This window comes from Acyrthosiphon pisum, chromosome A2 (genome assembly GCF_005508785.2).
Source record: "Acyrthosiphon pisum isolate AL4f chromosome A2, pea_aphid_22Mar2018_4r6ur, whole genome shotgun sequence".
Classification (NCBI taxonomy): Eukaryota; Metazoa; Arthropoda; class Insecta; order Hemiptera; family Aphididae; genus Acyrthosiphon; species Acyrthosiphon pisum.
The window spans coordinates 75,547,424-75,562,942 of NC_042495.1; the positions used below are offsets into that span (position 1 = coordinate 75,547,424).

Below are 15,519 nucleotides of genomic sequence, written 5' to 3' on the forward strand. Positions count from 1 at the left end.
CGTTATATGGAAGTTCTTTTTTACGCACAAATAACTGAATAACAAGATCATAAGTTCCGACTTTGAAATTACTAATAACTTTTTTTTGAATACTTTAAAACCAGGAAATCCTCCACGCATAATTGATCATGAATATGCATTGGTGTTTAAAAATATAATCGGTAACTTAAAGTGAGTGTTTAATTAAGACATGAAATTCAGAGATCAGAGATAAATAACATGACCCAAAAGTATATTTGAACTCAATTATACATTTATAATTTATATATATTTGAATATTTATTATTTTTATGACTATTAGTAAGAACATAGAAATATAGAGAAATATTTTGGATATTTTGGATTAGTATTCCTTTATTCTGTTAGAATATTTTTAAAAATTACCAAATAACTATGTACTTTATATTTTTTATTTCAGAATATTTATTAATTTCCATAAATAGTACCAGAAAATATATACTGATAACGAACATTTTTTTTTACTACAAATAAAATTATAGAAAAATACATTAATTCAGTACCCACCAAATGATTTTCAAAACCTAATTTAAATGCTAATTAGGTTTTCTTATATATTTAAGCCTTTTTTATCAATTGCTGATATGAATTAAAATTTTTTTTTTAACGTAGGTATACACGTTTGTCGAATTATAATTATCAGTAAAATACTTAAAGTAAATAATTTTCCTTGATTAAATTTATAATATTATTAAGAACTATTTTTGATGTTTTTTATACCAAAATTAGAATAATCTTTAAAAGCTAAAAGAGCTTAGTTCTGATTCTCAAAAAAACTAACATAATAATAATAAGAATTAATAAATGTTAACTTTTATTCTTATTCCTATTTCTTATTCTTCTTGGATTCATAGGGCCCTAACTCTTAATAAAAAATGTTACTTACTATAATCGTTTTTAACATAGGTAGGTACATTTTTTCAAATGGGTAGTTATTATATTAGATTTAATTATTACATTTAGGTATGCCCAAAGTGGTATGCAATACTAACCCAATTTTACATAAATAGGCGGGAAAATTAAGATAGCCAATTGTATATTACAATTCAGTGAAATCTCCCTTAACGGCCGGCACCTCTAAATAGCAGACATCTCCAAATAGCGGACGATTTTTTTGGGAACACACTACAAGATGTCTACAAACTAAACCCTCTGAATAGCGGACAGAATTTCGGTAACCAAGAGTGTCCGGTATTTAAAGGTTTCACTGTATAATATATTTTCATGACTTTGCACTAAAATGTATTTCTAATACAACAATGCAAATGTATTAAAATATTAGTTAAATATACCTTCAAAATGCAATGTTTAAATAATATTTAATGTTGCAGTTGGGGTTCATATAACACGATATTTGTTCAACCTTTAGTGTAGAAGGTATTGTAGGTAATAGGTATATAACATATACTATAGTATTCAATCTATACATACTACATAGAAATATAATATATATATATATAGCTGTTCTTATTCATTACACATACATTACGAGTTAACACCTTAAACTTTATAAGTTTTTAAGTTGTGAATCTTTTAATATACATACATCTGCACTTTGCTATCTCACATTGTTTTAAGATTTAAATTTTGTAATTAATAATTTTACTGAACGTTCGACCAAACCATTAAAATGAATTTATTTATTCTATTATTTTATTTATTTACTTATATTACCAATAATTTGTAGCGCAGACTTTTACTTTATCGTCATTAATCACTACATGCATTTTATATTGATGCATAAATGAACGAATAATAACACTTTTCAAATATATTTTAGCTTATGTTCAATTTTTATAATCACATAGATATATTAAATAGATATCATACACTCATAGATACAGTCGTCACGTAATTTTTAAAATAATAATAAAATTGTCCTCTGATTCCACGTTTTTGACTATTTTGGCCTTGTCTTTTCTCATCTTAACGTGGATTTTCGCACTGTACTACAATGTATTATGTGAACTCGTAACAAAGGTTGTACAACCTTGAAACATATGTTAGTATATTAAGAGCATTCGTATCACGTAACATATGAAATTATCTGGGATAAATTCTTTTTAATTTAATTTTTGGCATTCAATGTTGACATTCTCTTGAAAATTAACTTTTTTGTTATAGTTTCATTTTTTGAAATAATATATTTACTACTGTATGTAAATTATATAATATTTCGCATTTAAATAATAATACTTTTGGATTCACTTTATTTATATTAGGTACCTACATTAATATATTATAGTATTTGAGAGTTACATATATTTTAATTAAAAAACTTCAATTAATGATTTTTGACATTAATTTTAGAATTTAATTTTATATAATATTTATAATAATTGCTATTTGTTGATGTACAATGTACATAATAGATACCTACTACAAGTTTGAGTTTTGAACTAATTTATTAATAAGTTTTCTAGTGGTTTGTTTTATTAACTGTACAGAATTAATGATAAATAGGTTATTTATTGCAAGTTTTAAATACAGAAAAAAACTTGGAGTTTGAAAATTACATATTTAAAAAGAAAAGCAACTTTAGTTTTTATCAAAAAGTATTATCCCTTCTATGAATATTACCTACGTTATGAGTACTACTGAGTATTTATATCAATAGTAGGTTTATTTAAAACAGAACTAAAAATGTACTTTATATTTCAAAACGTGCGTTAATATGTAAAAATGGCTCTACTATTTGAATTGTTTTTAAAACGTGACACGTTTCAAAATATTACAGTACACTATGGTACACTCCCTCTAAAACAACCGTTAAAGTGCCTTACTCAATATGAAAAAAAGATTATGGACATTTCTACTGCCTTTTTATTTAATTATGTACTTTTACTATTAAATAAAATAACCTGTATAAATACCTAAATAGCTACTAAACATTAAATATTTAAATATTTTTTATATGTGTTATTTTACTGTAATAATTACAATAATGTATTCACTTTTTAAAGCTTTACATAGTACATAGACATATATACATAAACCTACTACAGTACCACCTAGTATATACCTGTTTTTGTTTATGCATATATGTATATATAATTATCCTTCAAATTTTAATTGATTAAAAATCAATTTAAATATTTTGCACATAAAATTCAATTATACAGTATCTATGTCTAAAGTTAAAGGTAATACTAAATATTTTGTAGAACGGCCTTCAATTTAAATCAATATTTTTATAAGGGAAGTGGGGATCTTATATTAATGATTTTGAGAAAAACTCAAATTTTTAGCACTACACCCATTTATTAAAATATAAATATTAAATTTGTATGTCTACATTTTAGATTCTGAGTGGAACGATGAATGTATTGATTTTACAATGATGTGTGTTTTTTTTTTTTTTTTGTGTCTTTCATCACCTTTTAGGACAGTAAAAGTGCTTGGATTTTCTTCAACAGTACCTTTTCTGATAGGAAAGTGAATCTAGTTGGTACTTTGGGGGTCAAAAGTAAAATTTTTCCAATAGTTTTCAAAAGCGCCGTGAAAAACAAAAGAAAAATTAAGGAAAAACGGGAATTTTTACGCAAAATCTGTTTTTGAGAAAATTGATTTTGGTTTTTGGTGTAACATTAAAACGAATGACTGCAGATACATGAAATTTTCACTGGTTGTTTATATTTTCATTTACTATACATAATAAATGTTTCAAAATATTTTGATTTGTTTTGAGCTGTTTACGGACAATTTCAGTTTCCAATTTAATTAATTTTTTTTTTCTATGAATGTCAATAAAACTTTATTTGTTGAGTAAAAATACTTGAAAATTTAATACAAGGCTCCTACTATATTGTTACAATGACATTTGAAAAATATTAAAAATCCTTAGTCACAGTTTTTTTTTATTAGCATTTAAAGTTCAAAAATACGTATGCAGAATATCCAATGCCCAAAATATATTTAATCTCATAAAAATGTAATTTGACTTTCCGATAAATATTTTGTTTGTTAAAGATAGAAAATCTCATGATGTATTTAATCATGTATTAATTCTCATCTTGTATTCAATTTTCAAATCTTAGATATAAATATAAATTTTTTTATGAATTTTGTTAGGTACTTAAAAATAATTAGCAAATGTTCACGATTTGACTTGTCAAATTTTATAGAAATTATAACTTCAGACGCTCATAAAATATTACTATAGATTTAAACTCAACTTTCTTTTTAATTTCTACTTACAACTTAAGACGAACCTGGTATTAAGTTTTCAATTTATTTTTTTACAAAGAGAACAATTTTTTTATCGACAATATTTAAAAAAAAACTAATGCCTATATAGCTCAAGAGACACAAGATAATTTCCAAAATATCCAACATTTGATGGTGTATATAATATGCTAATATAAACATTCACGTACCTAGTACTTACGGTACACCAAAAACTAAAATAATTTTATCGATTACCTATGTAAGACTTCCCGTTTTTCACAATTTTTTTTTTCCCGACGCTATTGAAAACTACTGAGAATTTTAAATGGTGATCTTTCGAATGCTACAACTAAATACATTTTCCCACCAGAAAAGTTACTGAAGTTGAAAATCAAATCATTATTTCGACTACTTATCATGTTCAGTATTCACTATCAAAAGTTAAATACAAATATACATCATAGTAAAATCAATAATCATATTCATCGTTCCGATCAGAATCTAAAATGTGAAGTTTTATGGTTTTATTTTAGGTTACATTTTTTCAATGTTATCTTCTAAAAAAGTTAACTTAACTTTACATAGCCAAACATAAATTGTGAATTATAAAAACTATTCTTTACAAAACTAATAATACTCCATAAGTGGTCTGAATTAAATTAAATTTGTCCCGTAATTGTAATTTGTACCTATATTGGCTATTGTTATTAACTGTATAGCTTGGTAGCTTATATTATTAGATACATATGCCTATAGTTATTCATCTGCAGGCATGCTCACCCATATTATTTGATTAAATAATGAAATCATTAATTTCTGATTTTAAAATTTTGAAATACACTTAAAGATATGTATCAGACAACAGTTTCAAGTTGGATTATTATATAAAACCCTTTTTATAAACTAAATGTATCGTTTATTACCTGCAAGCTGCTCTTTTAAATCATCACATTCCTGAAGATTTTATTATTATAGTTATTAAATGAGAATCTTACACCTTATGGATTAATTGAATAGCATCGATATATCTACTCAATATAATAATATACCTACAATCTATATAATCAATTCAAATACATAACTTTTTTAATGAACTCATTTTAAGCAAATTCTGGTTTAACTAAAACCAATATTGTATTGTATAGTTCTTGAAGAAAGAAGCTGACTGTGACAAGACTGACGACCGAAGCATTCAAGGGGAAAGCTCTTCAGAATTTCGGAGTATACCAGATCCGGTAAGCATAAGATATATTGTATATTCATTTATTCAAATTGCATCCATTCCCGTTGTTATTAAATATATTTATAAATAATAATAAAAATCGAACTTGGAGTAGAAAATGATAAAAATATTCATTTTATTTTTTAACGAGACTGAACGTAATTTAGAGAATAAAAACTAGAACAAATTATACAATTTTTTTTTTTGTAATTTGCTGATATTATTACGGCTAAAAATATATATTTAAATAATTTTATACAAACTAAGTGCAGTCTCAAGAAGTTGACTTCAAAACATTTAATTATTATTTAATACATATTATAGGTTCACTTTATTTACTCTCCAAATTTTATAATTATCATAGGTACTTTAAGCGATAAATGTTGTGAGCTTTGTAATTTCTGTATTAATCACAAAGTGGTGACCATTTCAGAGCTGGATTGCTGCACGCTGCAACTTCCACGTTTTGTATGATATAAATCTATTTAAAAATAATATGGACTATAAAAGGTATAATGTTGAGCAAAACTTAATTTTTTAAAATACCGTAAATGATTATTGATAAACCTATTATAATCGTAATTAATTATTTTAATTCATCATACATTTTATTTCAATTGCAATAATTATGTTTTATGAGCGCATGAAAGCCATTAAAATTTAACTTTTGATTTCACTAATTTTGATAAGTTTTAATGTTCTACTTCGATACCTAATTTGAGTATAGTAACTCTGAAGATATTATAGACGATCGTTCAACATGAACATTTTTTTCATTTTATTTGATTTCTTCAACTTCGATACTGTTCATAAATCACTATATTTTATACAATTAAAGAAAATTATTTGTAACTACCAAATACGGAATTATCTGTTATATTTAAGTTCTATAAACTTGTTGGCGTGTCTTAAATTGTGTGAATATGAACTCCTCTTAATCCGTGGATTAAAATCTTTTTTTAAAATACACAAAAGAATTTCATGAAAACATTATTCTTAGAATTTTATGATTTATATACCACTTAATCCTATTTCATATTGTTGAAAAACTAGTAATTTCATGATTGTAAATCAACGAGACTCTATACTCGCTATCTACTATTTGAACGTTTAATCACGGATTCTTATTTTGTCATTTTTATTTTTAATTGGTTAAATACCTACTAGTTACATAGTCAATTATAATGATATACACCCAAGAACGATTCTTTTAAATAAAATTAAACGTGTACCTAAGTACCACAGCGCAACTAGGGTTAGAATTCAAAGGGAAATCTACAACCCAAATCGAAATTGTATGTTATTATTATCTTCACTATTTTTCGAATTTTATAATGACGCATAACATGACGTCAAGTCCTAATGAATAAGTAGTATAGAGAGAGCTTTATATTAGTTAAGAAGGTCTTAATTGGACCTCAAAAAGTAGTAAGAAACAATTCTCCTCGTAGCCGTTGGTCAAAAAAAGAAAATGGGCATCTAAATTATAAACTGCGGGGGTCAAGGACCATTACCAACCCCGGTTGCGCCGTACCATCTAATATTATTATATCTACGCTGCGACGAACCGGCCAAAAAATGCCAACAGCGCGCAGTGGAAGCGATTGTCAAAAATATAACTGCGAAAAACTCACCAAACCAGAAACGACCTTCACTACGATTATTTCATTTAAATTTCGCATTTGCATATACCGCTGCTATACCAATGTTCGGTACGAAAATTATAATCATTAACCCGTGTGATCATAAATTTAAAAAAAAAAAACATGCATTTTGTACACATGTATTTTATAATAATATAATACACTTAAATATTATATTGTGCGTTTTCTTAAACGAACGGTGCGCGTGGATTGGAGTTTTCGATCGTAAAATATTATATTATATTTTACATATAATATATAGAAATATATATATATATATATATATATGTATATATATATGGCCTGGCCGCACCTGTAGCCAAAACAAAAACAACAAAAAAAAAAAAAACAACGTCAACTTCTTGTGCTGACACTATTATTTTGTCCTCCATGAGTATTATTTACTTGACAGTATATCAATAATATTACAATTTTTTTTTTGTTTTTTTTTTTTTTTATCTTTTTTTCTCCTCGGTTTTTTTCCATACACCCTTACGTAAACAATTATACTAAACGAAATTTACCAGCGAAAAGAAGTTGATGAGAGTTATTTTTTTTTTTGTTTTTTTCGTTTCGGTTACAGGAGCGCGACAGCAGGACGACGACGACGACGCCAACGACGGCAACGACAACGACGATGACACCAACGACGGAAGCTGTCGTCGCTTTGTCCGCGATACCGCCGCGGTTTTATACGTGCTTGTACTGCAACCTAACGTTCCCGCACCAGAGCAAACTGACGCGGCACATACTGTCGCACAGCCTGGACAACCAACCCGGTGGCACATCGTTTACGGACCCCGGCGGCGGTGGCTTGTCCGTACCACCACCGCTGTCGTCGTCGGCGGCGCTGTCACTGTCGCTATTGTCCGCGTCGTCGTCGTCCACCGCGACGCTGCAGCAAGCGTGCGGCATAGCGGGCGCGGCCGCGATGGACGACGGTGTGGGCGGTACGCTTTGTAAGTTTTGCGGCAAAACGTTCCCGGACGTGGCCACACTAGTCGGCCACCTACCCGCGCACACCGGTGACCGGCCGTTCAAGTGCGAGTTCTGCGGTAAAGCGTTCAAGCTTCGGCACCACATGAAGGATCACTGTCGCGTGCATACCGGCGAACGGCCGTTTCGATGCGCGCTATGCGGCAAGACGTTCAGCCGGTCGACAATACTTAAAGCGCACGAGAAGACGCACTATCCGAAGTTCACGGGACGCCACCGGTTCGTGTCGTCGCCCAGTCCCGAAGAGGAACCCGGAGGAGGAGGTGGAGGAGGCGGGATGTTAGTAGGTGGTGGGTTGGGGAATTTCGGAGGCGGAATGGCGCAGGCGGTTGCGACCATCGCGTCCGCCGCCGTCAGACCATTCGACTTGACCGTCATCCAGCATCATCATCACCACAGGCACGGCAGCGGGTCGCCACCCGCCCCGCCGCCGCCTCCACCCACGCCACCATGACGACGATTGTTTCCTTATAGAGTGTAGTAGAAATAGGGTCGCGCCGGGACCGTTCTCTACTCGCTCAGTCATATACGATAATATACTATTATATATTTTGTTACATTGTAATATCCGTCATATATTATTATTATTATTATTATTATATAGTTATTAACTTATTATTAAATTGCATAATTCGCTATATCTGATAAACTGAAAACACACACCACCACGATTAATGGTTTTCGTAGGTGATTTTTTTGAACGTGAAAAAAAACTACCCAAATTTAAAAAATACCGTCTGAATTAAATCTTGAAATGACTTTGGCGGACGTGCTTTCGTCCTCGTCTACATTGGTTCCTACTTCCTATGTATACCTACGTATGTATTCATGTCATATACGCGCGATACATTTAGTCGTTTGGGTTTTTTACACGCTTTGTTGCGTGACGAAAAACAAAAACGATCGTTGGAACGTTTAACGGCTTCACCTCCCCCCTCCCAAATAATTTGCCCCACTCACCCCATCGCCGAAGGTTAGGATCGTACGCGAAAACTGTTCAAATATTTTAGGTTAGAATCAATACCTGCACGCGCCGCGCCGTCTTTCATGCATGCCTCATATTATATTGCGGTGCCCTTGTCGGCTTGCGTTTTGTCGACGGTACATGAGACGGCAAAATTGGCCTCGGTCAACAAATCGTCGAGAGGATATAAGTGATAAAACTATAATAGTAATATGATATGCACACTGTTAAAAACCGATGGGATGTATAAATACAATACGCAGTGAAATTATTGGCTCGAATGCCTTCACACCTATAATATAGGGCACTGAAATCGGCCGCATATTATATGGATGAAAAAAAGCTTATAATAAAAATTATCTATGATTTTTGTTTCGGCATCCGTCGAAATTAGGAGTGCGTATTGGTGAATTTTCCTCCCCAGCCGTTGGCACTGTATTCGATTTACTATCGACATTTTCAAACATAAAGTACGACAAATACGCATGATCTTTTTTAGCACGTTAGACTAATTTATGCTTTGGATATTCTTATCTTTACTACGTTTAGCAACAAAATTAAACAGCCGTCGACGTTGCTGTTAGATTCCGAACGGACGACTGAATCTGCGCGTATATTATGGTACATAGCTTGCGTACATCCCGTCCTCCTTCAACGCCATGAGCAATACCAGATCGTTGTAAAATTCTCAATTAAAAAATTAACAATAACAAATAATAATCACCGTTTTTAAAATACATTTGATTTGTATTGAAACGTTTTCAAACACAAGCCAGATGTTCTGTTTTCACACAGAATTACAGAAGTTTAAAAGAGTTGGACGCATCATTTATTATTCTCCCGACACGAAGACAACATTTTATTCATCCGTAAATTGTAATTATTTTAATACTCTCTAGAAAAAAACCTCCTTTTTTTTACGTTCAAGCTAATTACTTTTGAAAACTTTACATTCAGATGAACCCCTTGAGTACTTCTAACATTAGTAACAATTAACGGTGTGTATAATTGGTTAAGGGTTCAAAAATCCAGAGTACATTTTTTAACATACTTAATTTCGCTCATCATTATTATAACGCTCTAGCGCCTATTCATAAGTCAGTAGATTTAATTTTCTGTGATATACAAGTATAGGTATAATAGAATTTATATATTTCTACAAATAATTTAACAATATCTAATTTTAATAACAGAAGTAGGCGTTAACATGGACCAGTGCAGCTTATTAATATATTTTCAAAAGTACTGACTGACATTACAACTTCGAATCTGTTTTATAATAATATTATTAGGTAGTTCCACTAATGATGATAAAATGTGTCGTTAAAAACATTGTTATTGTTTATTTTATTTTATTTTTTAGTTAACCAACCAAAAAACTTTACTCTTATTTGGTTTTTTTCAATTACTATCGAGTATTTATTTATGCATATTTAATAAATATAATATAATATTTTGATTTAACTCTCGGTTTAATGTTCAATTTTTAAAATTTTTTTTTTGTCGAATTTATTTTAACTCGTTTGTCCGTATTTTAAACTTTTAAAATATGATGCTCAGAATATTATAAAATCCAGTTCGTCGTTATAAACTCGTCATAATATACATAATTTAAACGCATCGCAAATATTAACCTCATAAATGTTTACATATTTTCCAGAAGACACGTGTGCTCATATGAGTTTGTGTACGGATCAAAACTTTATTTTTCGAAAAACATTTACTATATTATATAATAATATATTATGTACGTTTTACCAGTCATGTCACCGTTTATTGTTAATTATTGGCACTCAATTGCAAAATATAATATAAGTCATTTAAGCTTTTTATTTATTATTTGTTTGTTAAAATCTATATAACACGTGTGATCAAATTTTCTCATATTCATAAAATTATTATTATATATAATTACAATTATAAAGTAGATTAAAAATGTACGTAATGTTGAATTCTATACCAGAATTAAAATAGCGAGATTTGAAGGAACAAGAATGTGATATTTTTTCGATAGTTGATTAGAATAATAATATATTGTATTATATTATTGAATAAGATTAATTCTTTTTAAAGATATTATTTGTACTGTACTTAGTCGTGGAATGTATTAATTTGTTCAAAAAGTATAGTATAAAATAATAGTTTTATGTTTTTGAATAATGATATTAATAAAAATAAATAATATAAAATAGGTACCTACACCATAATAATTAAAATGATTAGGAATTAGGTTTATGTTTAATGTTTGATTACATTACAGTTATTTGTACATAACAATAAAATATTTTTCTTTAAAATTAATGATAAACTTGTCAATAAGGATGTACCAAATCCGTCTCATTTAATTTAATTTCATAATATTTAGTTGACAGTGAAGTTACTAAAAAAAAATTATACAATTTTAATGGCAAATCTCAATTTATTGTTATGGTACAAAATACAAATGTCACTATGTGAGGAAATTATCTCAAACATTTATGTTTCATGATTTAATTCTATTCAGTTTGTTGATGGACCAAAACGAACGTAACATATGACCTGAACTCGAACTGAGCAGTGGTATTTTTAAACGATAAATATATGGCCATATGGGCTTAATTTTAGGTTAGGCCATGGTCGTCTGCGATTACCGTGGGTTAGGATTAAGGTGTTCCGACTGTGATAGGCTACATATTGTATGGTATTTAAAAGATTTGTTATAAAATATGTAAACAGGGGATTTGAAAGACGTCCTCTTGATGCTTTGTAATCTTCGTCATAACGCGCTCCTAATCAAACAGCGCTCTAATTTTTATCACTACATTTTATAAAGTTATAGTATCTTAACATAACAATATAAGCTCAGAATTCCTACGTAAAGGGAAAACATTCGATAACGATAACCAAGTCATGTAATGCTCAACTCGTATATACTTTTTAGCTATAATGCGTGACTCAAGTCAGCGATTTAACTTTACAATAGTATAATATATAATTATTATAGTATTATATGTTGCGGGTAAAATCTAAAGACATGTAATATTTAAGAAATTACGAAGTTTACAAACACGTAAGAGAGTCTTTAAAAATCTCCCGCGTTTATTAAGTGTCTTTTTGTTGTTAAATCGGTTAAGTTTTTTAATTTTCGAAAAATCTTTTAATACGTTTAAACATTTATATTTGTCACCAAAATCATTTATCATTTTCAGAAGCACTTGTGCACACTATTATTTTTTTTTTTATCTTACAGCACAACCATAATGTTTCTTATAATGTTACCCAATTATTTACGTGGTGACCCAATGTAAACCGTTTATGCATAAAAGTAGGCAGTATTTGTATTATGTAATGAAAATTTATTTTTCAATAACGTGCGACGATGATGCGATTATGTGAGCCCCGAGTAGTGTATAAGAAATAATTTTTAGTAAATGTGATAACGAGACAAGTGAGAACATCGATAATTTTTATTATTAGGTGCTAAAAACATTATAAGATTAGCTTTTTGTGTATTTTATTATAGTTTTTTTTTCTGTCAGTGCAATATACATATAAAAAAAATTGCTAATGTACGAAAAATAACCGAGTATTCATTTTTATCCCCATCCTTACTCAACACACGCACACACACACTTATATTTTAATTTATATAAATTTATATTATATATATAATATATTTATTATATCATTCACATTAAATATTAAGTATATAAAATAATATATATTATATGATATAAATATATACACTATACATCTTACATAGGTACTACACGCTGTGTATTTCTTACTCATAAATAGTATATAGTATCATACTACTACTATAAACTTGCAATAACGCATCTGATTATATAGGTACATCTTACACATAATATAATAATATGAGTGTAATGAAATGCGGCCACTATATTATAATAATATGGTTTTTCGAATATCAGGCCAATGTTGCGCCCATTATACGCGGGTCGTTTTACGTTAACATTGATTGATTTGTGTGTGTATTATGTGTGAAATAGGAAGTTTGCTTGGTGGAAGGGGTGTTCAACACGTTAGCCGCATACAGGTCGCAAGTTTCCGTTCTACAACAAGGATTTTCCGCTTTCAGTCGGTTCTCGACTCTGCCACCCGTTTACAATACAGGTAAAAAAAAAAATAATAATAATAATAATATCCTACACAGGGAAATACTCTAAACCTAAACGGTCGTCGAGTTTAATCTCTGACCACTGTCGTATTATTTTATTATTATATAGTACCTTATCACCAGAATACATAAATACATAATATTATATAATATAATAATTATATAGGTATTAATATATACTTAATAATGTCTAGTATAATACATCATAATACGGTAATAAGTTATAACACGCGTAATACAATTTTCAACATTTTACTATTATGATGGTTATTGTTTTTAATCCATTAAAATTCTATACTTATCAGTTATCTATTATATTTTACTATATTATATTCGTCTTCGAGATCACATTTTAAATAGTAAATAATAAAAACTAAAAATACACGATATACTATGTCTGCAATGTAGTGAAACTTCTAACATGCAATAAGTATAGTTAATATAATCTAGACCGACTAGACAGCGTAAATTATACATCTATTCAAATTTCAAATTTCAATTAATGATTATAGGTAAAGATAGGCGTGCCCACGTTAAATATTCGCGTACAGCACACTGGCGCATATTTGAAATGAGTGTTTCCAGATAAATTTGCGTATCATTCAGAGACGCGCGTCTGTCGTCGAACAAATTGAGTCGGAAATATAGTAGCTCATCTCTTGTACGTAAACCTACGTTACTACGTATACCTTTGTGGCTATGTATCTATACATATATTTATGTAACCGTGCAGTCTGATCAGATAGACTTTGACAAATATTCAAACTCCTCTCTATAGTGTTCAGTATCTTTAATATATAAGTTATACGTACGCGTTTCGACTTTTTAAATTTATATATAAAAAAAATCGATAAAAGCCATTCCCCCCAAATACATGAGGCATTTGTAAGCCATCGACGTGGTATTTCATCGATTACATATCATACAGACATACAGACATACAGACATATACAAACATTCAGATAATATTATATAATGTTATTATCAGTTCGAATGTTGGATGTATTGTTTGATTTTATACCGAAATATATATAAGGCGTATCTACCTACCTAATAATACAAAATTACTGACTAGTAGGTAACTAGTACCACACACACACGTTATATAGCTCCACGTTGCAAAGGCAGATAATTAAATTCTACTGTAAATAAAATATAATATCGTTATGTAATATTTGGAGTTTCGATGACATAAGTATATATTATATATTATATACCTATTATACGTGGGTGTATTTGCGCAGACAATCTTTTTAAAACGATTTTCTTTTTGACTATGACTTACATTCTTTTTGATTTCTTAACGAGCAAACCATGAAAATTATTACATAACTGGCGTATAAGAGAAAAAAAAAGCAGACAAACAATAGCAGCCGCTTGTCGACAATACATTCGCTGTGTGTGTTTTGAGTTATAACAATATAATCACCCTACTAACGAACACAGTTCCAACGAATATGTATAACAAAAAAAAATCACTGTCCCGACACTTGTTACACAGCTTGTGGAGGGTGTTAAATTTGGTGCGGAATAGTGTGAAGTATTATTTATTTAATATTTAGTTATTATATTATACAAAGCAAAAATGAACAGTCACATTTGAAAACTGAAACATTGAACCGAACTTAGTTAACCATTTTAATAGTTTAATATTCATAAAAAAAAAACAATAATAATAAAAAAAAAATGCATATTACAATTTTTATTATAGATATTTTTAAATATTTTTTACGGTGACCCATATTTTTAATTTCATATTCTGGCAGTATATATTTTATTTTTTAAAATGTCACTGCATAAAAGTCAATGGTAAAATATAACATTGAGTCAATAATCCATTATTTATAAGAATTTCCATTTTCAAATAAGTAGAATTAAAACTGGCAGAGTAAACCTGAGTTAGAAGGCAAAGAAGGCATATTAAACAATTATTTCAAATTTAATTTTAATTAAAGTACAGATTATAACAGTCATTAAATTAAATAACAATTTAATTGAAATGCTTACAAATTATTTAAACGTTTATAACTAAGTACCAATGTTATGAAATAATTTTTTTTTTCAAAATATAACCATTTCATATATACTATATAGAACGTGAATTTAGATATGCTTTTACATGATATAGTATCTGCTCAGAGACCGCATCTACATACACGGAATTTTACGTGAAATGTGTAAACTTTATATACTTATACGGTTTGGATAAAACGCTCGCCTTTAGACTCAAATAATAGACGCATTCATCAAACATTACGAATAATATTTTGGATAAATATTTTTCTTGTAATTGCGAAATGTCGATATGGTTATATGTTTAAATAAAATTTTTCATTTTAAATAATACCACAATACGTCTATAGACTATAATATTATGTTACGTGCATCC

At 29.1% G+C, this 15,519-nt stretch overlaps 1 protein-coding gene across 3 annotated transcripts in view; it reads left to right on the plus strand.

Moving 5' to 3' along the window:
- The window catches only part of LOC100165110 (broad-complex core protein isoforms 1/2/3/4/5), a 36,426-nt gene that overhangs the window by 15,797 nt on the left and 5,110 nt on the right, over nucleotides 1-15,519 (plus strand). For 2 of the 3 annotated variants that reach the window (XM_001948208.5, XM_003241606.4), the window contains exons 3-4: nucleotides 5,331-5,420; nucleotides 13,003-13,126. In XM_001948208.5, coding sequence (XP_001948243.2) covers nucleotides 5,331-5,420; nucleotides 13,003-13,126 — 214 coding nt within the window. Of the gene's footprint in view, nucleotides 1-5,330; nucleotides 5,421-7,633; nucleotides 10,411-13,002; nucleotides 13,127-15,519 lie in introns of those variants that run through there. The other variant, XM_008180570.3, reaches the window with a different exon arrangement.